Source organism: Staurois parvus, unplaced genomic scaffold (assembly GCF_062004578.1).
Source record: "Staurois parvus isolate SC_StPar_1 unplaced genomic scaffold, SC_StPar_1.0 ptg003642l, whole genome shotgun sequence".
Taxonomy (NCBI): Eukaryota; Metazoa; Chordata; class Amphibia; order Anura; family Ranidae; genus Staurois; species Staurois parvus.
The window spans coordinates 262,426-280,712 of NW_028321438.1; the positions used below are offsets into that span (position 1 = coordinate 262,426).

At 41.7% G+C, this 18,287-nt stretch overlaps 1 protein-coding gene across 2 annotated transcripts in view; it reads right to left on the reverse strand.

Annotated features, from left to right (window-relative positions):
* LOC149427585 (erythroblast NAD(P)(+)--arginine ADP-ribosyltransferase-like) overlaps window positions 1-4,683 on the reverse strand; it is a 40,020-nt gene extending 35,337 nt beyond the window's left edge. Inside the window, exon 1 of one of the 2 annotated variants that reach the window (XM_089667881.1) lies at window positions 4,561-4,683. In XM_089667881.1, coding sequence (XP_089524007.1) covers window positions 4,561-4,668 — 108 coding nt within the window. In that variant the 5' untranslated portion in view covers window positions 4,669-4,683. The remainder of the gene's footprint in view (window positions 1-4,560) is intronic. The other variant, XM_089667880.1, reaches the window with a different exon arrangement.
* Window positions 4,684-18,287: the final 13,604 nt, after the last annotated feature.

Genomic DNA, 18,287 nt, shown 5'->3' on the forward strand with positions numbered 1-18,287 from the left:
ATATCATGTGATTCAGGTGTTCCAATGCCCTCCATATCATGTGATTCAGGTGTTCCAATCCCCTCCATATCATGTGATTCAGGTGTTCCAATCCCCTCCATATCATGTGATTTGGGTGTTCCAATCCCCTACATATCATGTAATTCAGGTGTTCCAATCCCCTCCATATCATGTGATTCAGGTGTTCCAATCCCCTCCATATCATGTGATTCAGGTGTTCCAATCCCCTCCATATCATGTGATCCCGGTGCTCCAATCCCCTCCATATCATGTGATTCAGGTGTTCCAATCCCCTCCATGGATACAGGTGTATACAATCAAGCCCCTAGGCATGCAGACGGCTTCTACAAACATTGGTGAAAGAATGGGTCGCTCTCAGGAGCTCAGTGACTCCAAGCGTGGTCCCGTGATAGGTGGCCACCTGGGCAACAAGTCCATCCGTGACATTTCCTGGCTACTAAATATTCCACGCTCAACTGTTAGTGGGATTATAACAAAGTGGAAGCAACTGGGAACAACAGCCACCAAGTGGTAGGCCACGTCACATGACAGGGCGGGGTCAGCGCATGCTGAAGCGCACAGTGCGCAGAAGTCGCCAACTGTCTGCAGAGTCAATAGCTAAAGACCTCCAAACTTGGTGTGGCCTTCAGATGAGCCCAACAACAGTGCGTAGAGAGCTTCATGGAATGGGTTTCCATGGCCGAGCAGCTGCATCCAAGCCTTCCATCACCAAGTGCAATGCAAAGCGTCGGATGCCGTGGTGTAAAGCACGCCGCCACTGGACTCTAGAGTAGGAGAGACGTGTTCTCTGGAGGGACCAATCACGCTTCTCTGTCTGACAATCTGATGGACGTGTCTGGGTTTGGCGGTTGCCGTGAGAACGGTACTTGCCTGAATGCATTGTGCCAAGTGTAAAGTTTGGTGGAGGAGGGATTATGGTGTGGGGTTGTTTTTCAGGGGTTGGGCTTGGCCCCCTAGTTCCAGTGAGGGAACTCTTAAGGCGACTTTGTAGAAAGAGTTTGGGGATGGCCCCTCCCTGTTCCAACATGACTGCCCCCCAGTGCACAAAGCAAGGTCCATAAAGACATGGAGGAGCCAGTTTGGGGTGGAGGAACTTGACTGTCCTGCACAGAGTCCTGACCTCAACCCCATAGAACACCTTTGGGATGAATTAGAGCGGAGACTGCGAGCCAGGCCTCCTCCCCCGACATCAGTGCCCCTCCCCCGACATCAGTGCCTGACCTGACAAATGTGCTTCTGGAAGAATGGTCCAACCTTCCCATAGACACCCTCCTAAACCTTGTGGACGGCCTTCCCAGAAGAGTTGAAGCTGTTATAGGTGCAAAGGGTGGGGTCATTAAAGGTCATGTGTGTAGAAAGGGCGGGGCCAACTCAATATTGAACCCTACGGACTAAGACTGGGGGGCCATTAAAGGTCATGTGCGTGGAAAGGGCGGGGCCAACTCAATATTGAACCCTACGGACTAAGACTGGGGGGCCATTAAAGGTCATGTGCGTGGAAAGGGCGGGGCCAACTCAATATTGAACCCTACGGACTAAGACTGGGAGGCCATTAAAGGTCATGTGTGTGGAAAGGGCGGGGCCAACTCAATATTGAACCCTACGGACTAAGACTGGGGGGGCCATTAAAGGTCATGTGTGTGGAAAGGGCGGGGCCAACTCAATATTGAACCCTACGGACTAAGACTGGGAGGCCATTAAAGGTCATGTGTGTGGAAAGGGCGGGGCCAACTCAATATTGAACCCTACGGACTAAGACTGGGGGGGCCATTAAAGGTGATGTGTGTGGAAAGGGCGGGGCCAACTCAATATTGAACCCTAGGGACTAAGACTGGGAGGCCATTAAAGGTCATGTGTGTGGAAAGGGCGGGGCCAACTCAATATTGAACCCTACGGACTAAGACTGGGGGGGCCATTAAAGGTCATGTGTGTGGAAAGGGCGGGGCCAACTCAATATTGAACCCTACGAAATAATGCAGGCCATAGATGGGTCGAAAATCGGCCGATTTTCGGATCGTTAGTGGGCTATTTGTTCGGCCGTTTTTCGGTATTTTGGCCGTTTTTTTTTTTTGATAAAGTTGGAAAAAAATCGTCCGATTTTGCCGATCGGCCGATTTTCGCGGCAATTAGTGGGCAAATCGGCCGATTTTTTACCGATAAAAAATCTGCGCATGAACAGTGACCTGCAAGAGGAAGACAAAAAGAAGAAAAAGAAGAAGAGGAAGAGGATGAAGAAGAGGATGAAGAAGAAGAAGAAGAGGAAGAAGAAGAGGATGAAGAAGAAGAGGATGAGGATGATGATGAAGAAGAAGAGGATGCGGATGAGGATGATGAAGAAGGAGAAGAAGAAGAGGATGAGGATGAAGAAGAGGATGAGGATGAAGAAGAAGAGGATGAGGATGAAGAAGAAGAAGAGGATGAGGAAGAAGAAGAAGAAGAAGAGGATGAGGATGAAGTAGAAGAAGAAGAAGAAGAAGAGGATGAGGATGAGGAAGAAGAAGAAGAAGATGAGGATGAAGAAGAAGATGAGGATGAGGATGAAGAAGAAGAAGAAGAAGAAGGAGAAGAAGAGGATGAAGGAGAAGAAGAAGAGGATGAAGAAGAAGAGGATGATGAAGAAGAGGATGAGGATGAAGAAGAAGAAGAAGAAGAGGATGAGGATGAAGAAGAAGAAGAGGATGAGGATGATGATAAAGAAGAAGAGGATGAGGATGAATAAGAAGAAGAAGAAGAAGAAGAAGAGGATGAGGATGAAGAAGAAGAAGAAGAAGAGGATGAGGATGAGGAAGAAGAAGATGAGGATGAAGAAGATGAGGATGAAGAAGAAGAAGGAGAAGAAGAAGAGGATGAAGAAGAAGAAGAGGGTGAGGATGAAGAAGAAGAAAAAGAAGAAGAGGATGAGGATGATGAAGAAGAAGAAGAAGAAGAGGATGATGAAGAAGAAGAGGATGAGGATGAAGAAGAAGAAGAAGAGGATGAGGATGATAAAGAAGAAGAAGAAGAAGAAGAGGATGATGAAGAAGAAGAAGAGGATGAGGAAGAAGAAGAAGAAGAAGAAGATGAGGATGAAGAAGAAGATGAGGATGAGGATGAAGAAGAAGAAGGAGAAGAAGAAGAAGAGGATGAGGATGATGAAGAAGAAGAGGATGAGGATGATGAAGAAGAAGAGGATGATGAAGAAGAAGAGGATGAGGATGAAGAAGATGAGGAAGAAGAAGAAGAGGATGAGGATGAAGAAGAAGAGGATGAGGATGAAGAAGAAGAAGAAGAAGAGGATGAGGATGAAGAAGAAGAAGAGGATGAGGATGAAGAAGAGGATGAGGATGAAGAAGAAGAGGATGAGGATGATGAAGTAGAAGAAGAGGATGAGGATGATGAAGAAGAAGAAGAGGATGAGGATGAAGAAGAAGAAGAAGAAGAAGAAGAAGAAGAAGTAGGATGAAAATAAGAGGAATTCCAGTCCAGCAAAAAGTGTCCCTGCAGAGAGCTCCGCTATTTCTCTGACAGTTCCTTGACATTTACAGCGGTTGCAACATTGTATCTATTTGTTTCCGAATAAAAACATCTGTATCCTAAATGGAAACAAATAGATACATTTTTGCAACCTCTATAAATGTGAAGGAACTGTCAGAGAACTGTCAAAGAAATAGTGGAGCTCTCTGCAGGGACACTTTTTGCCAGCTGTAGACGGGATGAAAATCGGCCGATTTTTTTTTACCATTGATGGTAACGTCGGCCGCTTGAACGACCGATTTTTCGTTTTTTAAAAGAAAAATCGGCCGTTTTTCTCCCTGTCTATGGCCTGCATAAGACTGGGGGCCATTAAATGTCATGTGGATGGAAAGGGCGGGGCCAACTCAATATTGAACCCTACAGACTAAGGGCCAGTTCACACTACTTGCGTTTCATTTGCTTTTTTCAATATCCAAACTGCACAGAAAGTCGGTGATCTGGTTGTCAGTGTCATAGTTCACACCAGCGCTCGCACTTCCAGGGTGTTCCAGTTGCAGAACCGGCTGCATGTTTTCTGCACAGAGCTGTACATTTCCCTATTAAAGTTAATAAAAAGAGGGGAAAAAAAAGAACCAGAGCGCTTCAAAAATGCATCAAAAACGTACAAAACGCATCAAACGCAGAAACACATCTGGAATGCATCTGCACTGCGTTTCTACACTGCGGACCGGCCCTAAGACTGGGGGGCCATTAGAGTTCATGTGCGGGGAAATATTGAGGTAAATCAGTATTGGTCGGCACACCACAGAATACTCTGCATACATTTCCTGCAGGTGGAACTGATTGCACTCCTAGAAAACATTGTATCTCCCCACTGACTCTCTGCAAGCCTGATTTCAACTTTCAGCTGAGGTGTGACACATGAACATATCAGGGGGTCGGTTTGGTTTTGGGAGGAATACTGGAGTGAATGGAGTTCTTCAATATAAATCTCTACCTGTGATCAGTGTCCTATGTGCAGGATGACAGTACTGTGTGTGCATTGCAGGACAGAGGAATGGATTGCTGGGACTTGTAGTTACTCACCATCCTGAGGCCGTCCTGCTGTAGAAGAGGTTTGTTGGATGTGTTTGGGGCCTGTAGTCTGGTCCTGACTGCACAGATATGACGCCTGTCCTTATAATAGACTGACATAGACAACTGCGAAATGTCAGCCGCGCTTGTTTATCCCCAGCTGCCATTATTGTCCGGGATCCCAGTGTGCAGGATATCGCATTACTCAGCGCCTGCAACTCCGACATTTACATGATAGGTGGTGATGGGATGAATGTTCGCTTCACGATCGACCGTCCCAACTGAGTGCAAGTCTATGGGACTGAAACGTGAAAATTCAGAAGTTCCCATTGTGAAGGCTTCTATTATTGGCCATAAAAGTGGTATGGGGACGGGGGGACTCGGGGACGGGAAGACTCGGGGATGGAGGGGATGGGGGGACTCGGGGATGGAGGGGACGGGGGGACTTGGGGACGGGGGGGACTCAGGAATGGGGGGACTTGGGAGCGGGGGGGACTCAGGAACGGTGGTTTTGGTGGTCTGCAGCCAGGGGGGCTCAATAGCATCAGGGTACCCTGATCCTCTCCCCCTTGTGAATGTGTAAGGGGGGAGTAAACATAAAGATGCCCCACTTTTGAAATATTCCTTTATTGCATAAAAAACATAACAGTTTTTGACAAGTCCTTTAATAAAAAAAATGTAAAACAAGAAAACAAAATGTATTCCATCGCCAATCACGGCGTCCAGTGTTGTTCTGACTCGCCAAAATGAAATGAACCGACACCCACCGATCCGTCTGCTCCCGCCGATCCGTCCGCACCCACCGATCCGTCCGCACCCGCCGATCCGTCCGCATCGCCGATCCGACCGCACCCGCCGATCTGTCCGCACCCGCCGATCCGTCCGCACCCGCCGATCCGTCCGCTCCCGCCGATCCGTCCGCACCCGCCGATCCGTCCGCATCGCCGATCCGTCCGCACCCGCCGATCCGTCCGCACCCGCCGATCCGTCCGCACCTGCCGATCCGTCCGCTCCCGCCGATCCGTCCGCACCCGGCGATCCGTCCGCATCGCCGATCCGACCGCACCCGCCGATCTGGCTGAATCCTGCCCTGTGCAGTATGCACTACTGGTATTTAACAATGCTCCGTTAGGACCCTCCCACTGTTAGGCAATGGTGCGGTGGAGGCGTGGTTGATTTCCTGCACCTATTCCCTAAGAAAAAAAGCCCCGGCGAGGTGTCCTGACCCATCCATGGGACACCCGATCAACCAACCGGCTCAAAACAAGAACCACTCTGTCCACCTCTGTGATATAGAAAAAAAGGAAGCAATGAGCATACATCACCCCAGGTTTCCCCGGCACCATTTTTGAAAATGCATAGCATTTGATCATCCGATTTTTGTGCGATCAAATGCTTTTAAGGGCAGAGGAGGCATCTGGGGTCTTATTGATCACAGATCTCTCCAAAAGGAGTACCTGTCATTACTTATTGCTGTCAGAAGGGATGTTTAAAAAAATACATAACATTTGGGCAATTTTCTGCAAAATCTAAAAAACAATAAACATTTAAGTCACCATAAAGCCTGTTTTCATATTTAAAAGCCCAAAGCTTTCCTAAAAGCACCTCTGCCTACTAATAAACATCAGCCATATTATCCATGAGGGACAAGTAGAGGGTCATGAGGGACAAGTAGATTGCCATGAGGGACAAGTAGATTGCCATGAGGGACAAGTAGATTGCCATGAGGGACAAGTAGATTGTCATGAGGGACAAGTAGATTGCCATGAGGGACAAGTAGAGGGTCATGAGAGACAAGTAGAGGGTCATGAGGGACAAGTAGATTGCCATGAGAGACAAGTAGAGGGTCATGAGGGACAAGTAGATTGTCATGGGGGACAAGTAGATTGTCATGAGAGACAAGTAGATTGCCATGAGGGACAAGTAGATTGCCATGAGGGACAAGTAGATTTTCATGAGAGACAAGTAGATTGCCCTGAGGGACAAGTAGATTGCCATGAGGGACAAGTAGATTGTCATGAGGGACAAGTAGAGGGTCATGAGAGACAAGCAGATTGCCATGAGGGACAAGCAGATTGCCATGAGGGACAAGTAGATTGCCATGAGGGACAAGTAGATTGCCCTGAGGGACAAGTAGATTGCCATGAGAGACAAGTAGATTGCCATGAGAGACAAGTAGATTGTCATGAGGGACAAGTAGATTGCCATGAGAGACAAGCAGATTGCCATGAGGGACAAGTAGATTGCCATGAGAGACAAGTAGATTGCCATGAGGGACAAATAGATGGTCATGAGAGACAAGTAGATCGCCATGAAAGACAAGTAGAGGGTCATGAGGGACAAGTAGATCGCCATGAGAGACAAGTAGAGGGTCATGAGGGACAAGTAGATCGCCATGAAAGACAAGTAGAGGGTCATGAGGGACAAGTAGATCGCCATGAGGGACAAGTAGATCATCATGAGGGACAAGTAGATCACCATGAGGGACAAGTAGATCGCCATGAGAGACAAGTAGATCGCCATGAGGGACAAGTAGATCGCCATGAGAGACAAGTAGATCGCCATGAGAGACAAGTAGATTGCCATGAGGGACAAGTAGATCGTCATGAGGGACAAGTAGATCGCCATGAAGGACAAGTAGATCGCCATGAAAGACAAGTAGAGGGTTATGAGGGACAAGTAGATCGCCATGAGAGACAAGTAGATTGCCACGAGGGACAAGTAGATCGCCATGAAAGACAAGTAGATCGTCATGAGGGACAAGTAGATTGCCATGAGGGACAAGTAGATTGTCATGAGGGACAAGTAGATTGCCATGAGGGACAAGTAGATGTCATGAGGGACAAGTAGATTGCCATGAGGGACAAGTAGATTGTCATGAGGGACAAGTAGATTGCCATGAGGGACAAGTAGAGGGTCATGAGGGACAAGTAGATTGCCATGAGGGACAAGTAGATTGTCATGAGGGACAAGTAGATTGCCATGAGGGACAAGTAGATGTCATGAGGGACAAGTAGATTGCCATGAGGGACAAGTAGATTGCCATGAGGGACAAGTAGATTGTCATGAGGGACAAGTAGATTGCCATGAGAGACAAGTAGATTGTCATGAGGGACAAGTAGATTGCCATGACGGACAAGTAGATTGCCATGAGGGACAAGTAGAGGGTCATGAGAGACAAGTAGAGGGTCATGAGGGACAAGTAGATTGCCATGAGAGACAAGTAGAGGGTCATGAGGGACAAGTAGATTGTCATGAGAGACAAGTAGATTGCCATGGGGGACAAGTAGATTGCCATGAGGGACAAGTAGATTTTCATGAGAGACAAGTAGATTGCCCTGAGGGACAAGTAGATTGCCATGAGGGACAAGTAGATTGTCATGAGGGACAAGTAGAGGGTCATGAGAGACAAGCAGATTGCCATGAGGGACAAGCAGATTGCCATGAGGGACAAGTAGATTGCCATGAGGGACAAGTAGATTGCCCTGAGGGACAAGTAGATTGCCATGAGAGACAAGTAGATTGTCATGAGGGACAAGTAGATTGCCATGAGAGACAAGCAGATTGCCATGAGGGACAAGTAGATTGCTGTAAAATATCGTATTGTCTCGATATTTTATTAACTTGTATTGGTGAGAAATGTTCAGATAGAAAGTCCTTCCACTGCTTGTATAAACTCAAAAAGATGATTTAATAATAACGTTGCATAAAATTAGAAATAAAATATTGGCATACAGAATGTTTAAATAATGTCCAAAAAATATAGTTAAGTTCTTGATAATAAGATTGTATATATGTATATGTGTGTGTATGTGTGTGTGTATGTCTGTCGCATCAAGGCTGCTATATAGAGAGAGAGACTCAAACCTTTGTTCTGCTATTAAAAGAGCAATCCAGCCCCCACCAACCTAAAAGTGGGTTGGTATTCTCTTGTAGTCCCACTAAGATAATTGGAAACAGATGTGTATATATAACAAACCTTCAGTCTACTTCTCTCAAAGTCTGAGCGTAACCTAAGAAGGCCTAGACAAAACTTCACTGACATTCCATCAATTAGAATACATTAGATGTATAACACATACATATATATATATTCTCCTAAAAGTAATCTTACTAAGAGTTATCTCGTATATAAATATCGTAATCAAGAAATATTACAGTATAAACCTTGTAAACCGAACAATTCACTAGTTAGTGAAACATATAATCTCTTACATAGATGGGGGAGGATGGGGGAAGGTATAGCTAATTGCTCTCATATGTGGCTTGAATGTAAAGGAAAAACCCAAGATATATGTTCACAGACTATGAAGTCTAATTCCTTACTTTTCCCAATCTAGAACAAATATAAATATAATAACTCAATTATTCTATTAAGATCCAACTCATTCATACTTATGTTAGTACTGTTAATAAGAAGATATTAGATATTGGGTTAAGGAAAGCTTCTAACATTTCCCTCTCAAAATGATCGATTTTATCGAATCTTAATCATTTTCCTTATCTTAATCCATTTATACACATTCTCGTCACTTTCGTATCCATTCATGCGTTTTTGGATCTTAAGATAATTGATCTGAACATATCTTTAATTTGATTCTATAATGGGAAAACAAATTCTTTGATAAACCTTTTGTTATGTATCACATAAAAATATTTTTACCCTTATTATTTTCCTTTCCTTTCACCAAATAATTCATCCCCTTAATAAATGTATAACTGTAACATTATAGTATAAAGTATGTATGTCACTTAAAAATTAGATGTTTCATATTTTCCCTCCAAAATGTGTCTAGCACACAGTTCTATAATCCATACATTTTTCAAATTACCTTATCAACATTTAAACATAACATATGTTCTCTAACTTCAATCCATACATGTATATCAAATGATTTTTTTTAAAAAACATACATATAACAATGTAAAGCTTGCCTAAGTTTTTCTATATGTACCTTAGAATAACGTATCTCTAGCTTAATTAACAACAGATGTTCTAACTAAGTAGAGTGACTCTGTTGTGACAAAAGTTTAACCCTTTCACTTCTGAAAGTACATAGGGTGTGAATGCAAATGTTCATGTGAAAACTGATCTCATCTTGATATGGTAAACATATTATGTCAAAATAAAATGTACACACAAAAAAAAACCCAATATATCTGATGAATGAATTATTTCATCAGTAGTCAAAAGTCAATTGTTTTATAAGTTCTTCCTCTATGAGATGCCTTGAGATGTCTTGTCTTCTTCTAGCGCTCTGTAAAGTTAAAATAACTTTATTGAACATAAAAAGAACAACAAAAACTATGATGAATGAAATTCTTGTTGCAAAGCTTCTTCCAGAATAAATTTCCTTCTTGGAAAATGTATTATCATCTGAAAGGTTTAGAAATATTTGAATTTTCTTCCTTTAACAGTTACTCTTAGGTCATTTCCTGTAACAGAAATGCAGTATCATTATTTTGGCATAGATAATTTTACATTGATTAATCCTCTTACATTTATCTGTTAATATTACATATCATAATCACAAACATTTCTAGTCATGACATGGAAGACATATTTTGATTATAACACTTCTTATTGACTTGTAGTGTTCTATTTTAGAATGCGGGCACTTCCGCCTAACAATACTAGGGTTGCTGATGCAAATCCCAACCATGGCATCACCTGCCTGGAGTTTGTATGTTCTCCCTGTGCTTGCGTGGGTTTCCTCCAGGTACTCCGGTTTCCTCCCACACTCCAAAGACATGTTGGTAGGAGAATTGCTCCTATCTAAATTGGCTCTAGTATGTGTATGTATGACTGTGAATTAGGGAACTTAGATTATACACCTCTTGAGGGTTAGGGACTTATGTGAATGTACTATATATGTAAAAAGCACTACATATAAAATAGTAAAATTGACAACGCTATATAAGTACCTGAAATAAACAAAAATAAATATAACAGGACGCTACATCTCCATTATTGGTCATGATTCAAAACCTTGGTTTCAAAACCAAAGAAAGGTTTTGTATCAACCCAGAGATGACAAAGGATCATGCCTTTGATCTTATCTCTATAAAATTGGAAATATGCGTAGCTGTTTTTTGTGTTGGCTTACTTCTTGTAGTGTAAGACTGATCTGCAGTAATACATACTGGTTTCAAACTTTTCTCAGTTCCTATGTTGAAAACATGAGGTACAAACTTCTCACTTACAGCTGTACAAACATGTGTTGGTATGTTTTCCTGAAAATGTCTTCCTGTTACATCTATCTGAATGTGTTTGGAAGACAGTGTTTTGTACCATATAGGATAATTTTCACGATAATTGTCTGTTGAACCATCTTCCTCTAGGAGTTTCAATGATGAATCAGGTGTCTGTAATATGATCTGACTTGATCTCACAATGTTTTCAGTCACCTTGACTGCAAAGAAAACACTTAACAATTTTTTCATATGTGCATCAAAGTTTTTCTCCATATTTGTCAAAGTTCTTGAGAAGAAACCTATTATTTTCTGATTAGCTTCTTTTAATTGTGACAAAGTTGCTGAGATTGCATTATTGGAAACATTGGTTTCTAAAACAAAAGGAATTTTACTACAAAACTCAACAGTATTTAATGTAGTAGCATTCTGCAAATCCCATTTCAATAGTTCAAAAGCTTCTTTCTCAGTTTGATCCCATTGATCAAATACTCCATCTTTTTGTCTCAAACGATCAAATAATGATCTAGACTTTTCTGCAAAATTGGGTATAAAATCTTTACAATGATTTACTTCACTCAAAAACTGACGCAAAGCCTTGCGATTTGTTGGAATTGGATAAGCAGAAATAGTTCTAACTTTTTCTTGCAACAACTGACTCTGTCCATGACTAATTTGCATATGAAGGAATTCCACCTGTCTTTTCATCAACTGAACTTTCTCTGTATTCAATTTCAATCCTGCTGTTTGTAACAACGTAAATATTTCAGACAAAAGAGTGATATGTTCAGTTATATTTTGTGTAGACAAGAGAAGCTTGTCTACATGCTGAACAATACATTCTGACCTAGAGAATTTAGATAATATTTTTCCCAAATACTCATGAACAATGCCATCACTTAAATCTAAGCCTGGGGCTAATCTTGTGAATGTATACGTTTCTTTGTTGAAGCTAAAAGCATTTTTATATTGACAACTCTTAGCTAAGGGTACTGACAAATGGCTATTGGCAATTTCAAGTACTGAGAATATTTTGGCCTTGGCATCCAGATGTGACATTATGTTACAATCAGGAACAATAGATCTGTTATTTGTGATGCATTTGTTCAATGTCCTGAAGTCAACTGATAAAGAATATGAATTATCAGCTTTGATAGGCCAAATACAATTATTCACCACTGATTGTACTTTCTTTAAAATTCCTTGCTGTAAAAACTCATCTACAATGGAAGAAATTGGATTAATTGATTCTAATGGCAATTTGTATTGAGGTTGAGGCTTAGGGTCTCTACCTTCAATGTCAACTTCAAAATTTGTAAACAAACCTACATCATTTTTGCTTTGACTCCAAAGTTCTTTATGTGATCTAACCAATTGTTCCAATTCAAGATTGGTTCCTGTATGTGGCCATTTATGATCTGAAGACATGTCAGCAGTTGCTGTACAAATACTTCCAACATTACAGTACATGGAAGAATCAATTGATGTTGATTTGGGCCTTCCACTTTCATCCAATAAATGTGGAGCAACATATTCCAACGGTAAAGAAGAATCTCGATTTGATCCTGATTTAAATTTCGGCAATGGCAATAAACCATTCCTGTTAATGACAACAGCACTGTTTACCATATTGTTTAAGCTGTTGTTGACTCTCAGTGAACTGATCTTTTTAACTTCTGAGGCATAAGGCAACTCAGACAGACTATTGTTGGAACATGGAGGAGCAGATTGTTCAGAAATTATATTTTGGTCTTCTAATTCCAAAGCTTTTCTTTGTAAATCTAATTTATAATGAATACAATCTCTTTTCAAATGACCAAATCGTTTACAATAGAAACAAATAGTATTTCCTGTCTGCTCTGAGACTCTCGTCCTGCCTGTGACGTATTCATCATCATAACTGGGTGTGGCTAAGCACATGGTCTCTCTCTCTTCTCCATTTTGAACAATTAAACTTTCCTTCTTCTGATTGTTTAATTTAAGCCTTCTAAATGTATCTATAACTTTGGCTGCGTGATCTAAATCATTTTTTCCAGTAGCAATAATAACAGATGCTGGATCAAGATACTTGAATTTTTTAACAAAAGCATTTACCATAGAAGGAGTCTCATTGTCTAAATTAAATATCATTTTGTATACTTTAGAAAATCTATTTTTAAATTCAAAAGGATCATCATTAATCATAGCTCTTAAGGAGTCTAAGATTTCCAAAGAAGGAATTTCCTGTCCAGTAGTAAATATTAATAATTGACGCAGTCGGTCTGATGCATTGCTATGCATTTCCTCATCATCCTCAATATATGGCGTTTTGATTAATCTACATGCCATAACACTGGGGAGCCATAAACAGAATAGAAAATTTCTTTGCTCCTGATTTAAACAAAAATTATTACAAAAATTTTCATAAACCTCCATGTTATAGAAAGCATCGGCGTCCATATCATAGGCTGGCATATCCTTCAAAATTTTCATGAGCTGATCAAGGATTTTAAGATTAAGTTTTGCAGCTTTATCCCTTAATTTTCTCTTACACATTTCTTCCTGATCTATAGGGTCTCCTTCTAAAGACTGGATGTCTGGTACAAAAGATTTTTGTTTCTCTGCCTTAGTAGTCACACAAATTCTTTTTACATAATTCTGCAGGTCAGATAACTGAATGTCTTTTGTTTGAATTGCACTTTGCATATCATCTATTTGCTCAGTCAAAATCTGGCAATTAGCACATACACTGCTCTGATCTTGCTGCATTACACAAACAGCAGTCTTAGGAACATCAAAAATCATGGCGTTAAAAACATTAACTAACTTCATTACATTTCTAACTTGTTTGCTCAGTTTCTTAAAGGAAAACTTAGATTTTTCTATCTTAATATTAGCCTGTAAGCACTCATTATACATGTACCGCCAAAGTTCATTATCTTTAACAAATGTAGACAGATTCTTGAATTCTAACTTACTCTCTCTAGATAATTCATCAATAAAATCCATTACTTACCGATTAAGAAGGTCTTTCTTTACATAACGCGTCTTTTCTCTCTTTGCGGGAAATGACATCACCAAGGAACAGCGTTTCTTGCAATTGCGCAAAATTCTCACCAATTCTGCTTTTAGGTTCTCGATTATGCCGACGATTCATCTGTTGCAGACTTTACTTCTCCTGAAAGCTTGATTTCATATTTCGCTGAGTTTGCAAACCTCGTCCCTCTCAGCAAGGTGAAAGAGAAAAAAGTCAAAAATAAGCGATCGGCGGAAATGAATCGAACTGGAGGCTCGCCACTGTAAAATATCGTATTGTCTCGATATTTTATTAACTTGTATTGGTGAGAAATGTTCAGATAGAAAGTCCTTCCACTGCTTGTATAAACTCAAAAAGATGATTTAATAATAACGTTGCATAAAATTAGAAATAAAATATTGGCATACAGAATGTTTAAATAATGTCCAAAAAATATAGTTAAGTTCTTGATAATAAGATTGTATATATGTATATGTGTGTGTATGTGTGTGTGTATGTCTGTCGCATCAAGGCTGCTATATAGAGAGAGAGACTCAAACCTTTGTTCTGCTATTAAAAGAGCAATCCAGCCCCCACCAACCTAAAAGTGGGTTGGTATTCTCTTGTAGTCCCACTAAGATAATTGGAAACAGATGTGTATATATAACAAACCTTCAGTCTACTTCTCTCAAAGTCTGAGTGTAACCTAAGAAGGCCTAGACAAAACTTCACTGACATTCCATCAATTAGAATACATTAGATGTATAACACATACATATATATATATATTCTCCTAAAAGTAATCTTACTAAGAGTTATCTCGTATATAAATATCGTAATCAAGAAATATTACAGTATAAACCTTGTAAACCGAACAATTCACTAGTTAGTGAAACATATAATCTCTTACATAGATGGGGGAGGATGGGGGAAGGTATAGCTAATTGCTCTCATATGTGGCTTGAATGTAAAGGAAAAACCCAAGATATATGTTCATATGTATATTCACAGACTATGAAGTCTAATTCCTTACTTTTCCCAATCTAGAACAAATATAAATATAATAACTCAATTATTCTATTAAGATCCAACTCATTCATACTTATGTTAGTACTGTTAATAAGAAGATATTAGATATTGGGTTAAGGAAAGCTTCTAACAATTGCCATGAGAGACAAGTAGATTGCTATGAGGGACAAATAGATGGTCATGAGAGACAAGTAGATTGCCATGAAAGACAAGTAGAGGGTCATGAGGGACAAGTAGATCGCCATGAGAGACAAGTAGAGGGTCATGAGGGACAAGTAGATCGCCATGAAAGACAAGTAGAGGGTCATGAGGGACAAGTAGATCGCCATGAGGGACAAGTAGATCATCATGAGGGACAAGTAGATCGCCATGAGGGACAAGTAGATCGCCATGAGGGACAAGTAGATCGCCATGAGAGACAAGTAGATCGCCATGAGAGACAAGTAGATTGCCATGAGGGACAAGTAGATCGTCATGAGGGACAAGTAGATCGCCATGAGGGACAAGTAGATCGCCATGAAAGACAAGTAGAGGGTCATGAGGGACAAGTAGATCGCCATGAGAGACAAGTAGATTGCCACGAGGGACAAGTAGATCGCCATGAAAGACAAGTAGATCGTCATGAGGGACAAGTAGATTGCCATGAGGGAAAAGTAGATTGTCATGAGAGACAAGTAGATCGCCATGAGGGACAAGTAGATCGCCATGAGAGACAAGTAGATCGCTATGAGGGACAAGTAGATTGCCATGACAAACAAGTAGATTGCCATGAGGGACAAGTAGAGGGCCATGAGGGACAAGTAGATTGCCATGAGAGACAAGTAGAGGGCCATGAGGGACAAGTAGATTGCCATGAGGGACAAGTAGATTGCCATGAGGGACAAGCAGATTGCCATGAGGGATCAAGTAGATTGTCATGAGGGACAAGTAGATTGTCATGAGGGACAAGTAGATTGCCATGAGGGACAAGTAGATCGCCATGAGGGACATGTAGATTGCCATGAGGGACAAGTAGAGGGTCATGAGGGTCAAGTAGATTGCCATGAGGGACAAGTAGATTGCCATGAGGGACAAGTAGATCGCCATGAGGGACAAGTAGATCGCCATGAGAGACAAGTAGATTGCCATGAGAGACAAGTAGATTGGGACCTCAATTTAGTCCCTTTGACAAGTATTTTTTTTTCTAATTTTCATACTCCTGAGTATGTATTGACAAACCAAAGTAGAAAAGCAACACAGTAAATTAATAGTTCAATATTAACACATAAGAAACCAGTGTGACAACTGACACCATGCACTCAGGTACCTCTAGGAGTGAACTCAGTATGTATGGCAGTACTAAGGACAAACAAAAGCCTTCCTAGGCCTCGAGTGACCGAAATGGGCTAACAAAAAATGCGACCAATTAGATGACTTGAGAACTCTTCAATCAGAAGGACTAAGCTGAGGTGTAAGAGTCAGACACAATGCCCTGAACCCAACTCTGCATCCAGGTAGACCACAAAATCTGAACAGCTCTGGATGTTAGCTTCTGCCAGCTCAGGTGGGGCCCTTTAATGTTGGCACACATAAACTGTGGTATTTTGAGGGACAGAATATTCAGGGACAAGCAGATGACAGGTTGTTCAGAGAACAGTGGGTACGCCACTTTAGGAGCAGCAGGGCAATGCAGGTGCATTCAAGGAGTTGGGAATACACTGTGAACAGGTGATTTACAGGAGTTAAGGTGAGAGTTCTGTTCAGCACTTGCAGTGGGAAAAAAGGGTTTACACAGAGTCATCAGTCTGGGATGGGAGAAACTATGGGAATTGTCTTTGACCTTGTGGTCACCTTTACATTAGGGTCCACAGGGTTCCCCTTTATATCAGAGTCCACGGAGTTCCTTATAACAACATGATCCCAGCATTCCCTTTACATCAGAGTTCCCACTTACATCAGGGTCTGCAATACTATGCCTTACATCAGATTTCTACTTTACATCAGACTCCAATGTAAAGAAGAACTCTGAGACTCTGATTTTAAGTGAAATGTCAGGAACTCTGATATGGGGGTGGGAACTCTGGTAATAACAGTGAATAATTAATATATTAAGGTAAGGGGGGGTTACTGATATAAAGATATCCCACTTCCCATAATGTATTTAATCCCCCTTACATCAGTGACCCCCCCCCCCCACACACACACACACACACAGAATATGTGCCCTGGCTGGATACTTAAAGAACTGTCACTGACCTCCATAATGCACACTAGTGTGCACCATGAAGGCCGGGCTCAATCAGATGGTTCGGCATGGTGTCTTCTCTGGTTTGATCCTGTTCTACTTTCATCTCCTGGCTCCCCCCTCCAAGGTTTTCTCTTTGATTCACAAAAGGTTCCAAGCTATCGCTCTGAGCCCTCTTCCCAAGTCTGAGCCCGGAAAGCTTTGGAATTGTACATGTGCAGGGGCAGAGGTTGCCCTTCCCGGACATTTATGGACAGAGTAAAAATCGTCCAATTTGTACAAACTGTCTGTAAATTTATGGGCAGTTGGCAACGCTGGTGTATAGTAACACAGGGGAGTAATACCAGGATCATCCACAAGGAGGCAGCAGAGTGTCAGTAATATTATGTGTACAGTAACACAGGGGGAGTCATACCAGGATCATCCACAAGGAGGCAGCAGAGTGTCGGTAATATTATGGGTGTTATACCAGGATCATCCACAAGGAGGTAGCAGAGTGTCGGTAATATTATGGGTGTTATACCAGGATCATCCACAAGGAGGCAGCAGAGTGTCGGTAATATTATGGGTGTCATACCAGGATCATCCACAAGGAGGCAGCAGAGTGTTGGTAATATGTGTACAGTAACACAGGGGAGTCATACCAGGATCATCCACAAGGAGGCAGAAGAGTGTCGGTAATATTATGGTGGTCATACCAGGATCATCCACAAGGAGGCAGCAGAGTGTCGGTAATATTATGGTGGTCATTCCAGGATCATCCACAAGGAGGCAAAGCGGTTTTATTTTGTTTATTAATCTTAGGCGTCATACTAATTCTGGCCACAGGGCGGCAGCACTGTGATTATCGTTAGTACTACTGCGCATGTCCATGCCGCCATTCTGGTCCTCAGTAAGATGGCGGCTACAGAGGACAGGTCTCAGCATACAAATAATCTCAACGGTTTTATTTCCGTATATACAATATAGAACGAGGAGATCCTCAACAGAAGGCGATCGTCTCATTCTATAGCTCCCACTATTTCCATCTCCGGGGTCATTGTGTGAGGGAACACATCTTTTTCCCTAAAGCAAAATGGCGTCCAAGTTCAAAACACAGTAACTATCTAATAGCTATGGTGAGGGGCGAATCCTAATAATATTTTCCCGCGCTTTTCATTGTAAATACAGTTTATATCAGTTCATTCAGCGCTCCGCCTCTCCAATCACCTCTTTAGTTTGTGTTATGCAAAATAATGCCGAAACCAGAAAAGCAACTAAAGAGAAGAATGTCTGTGATGGCGGCCATATTTTGGAAGA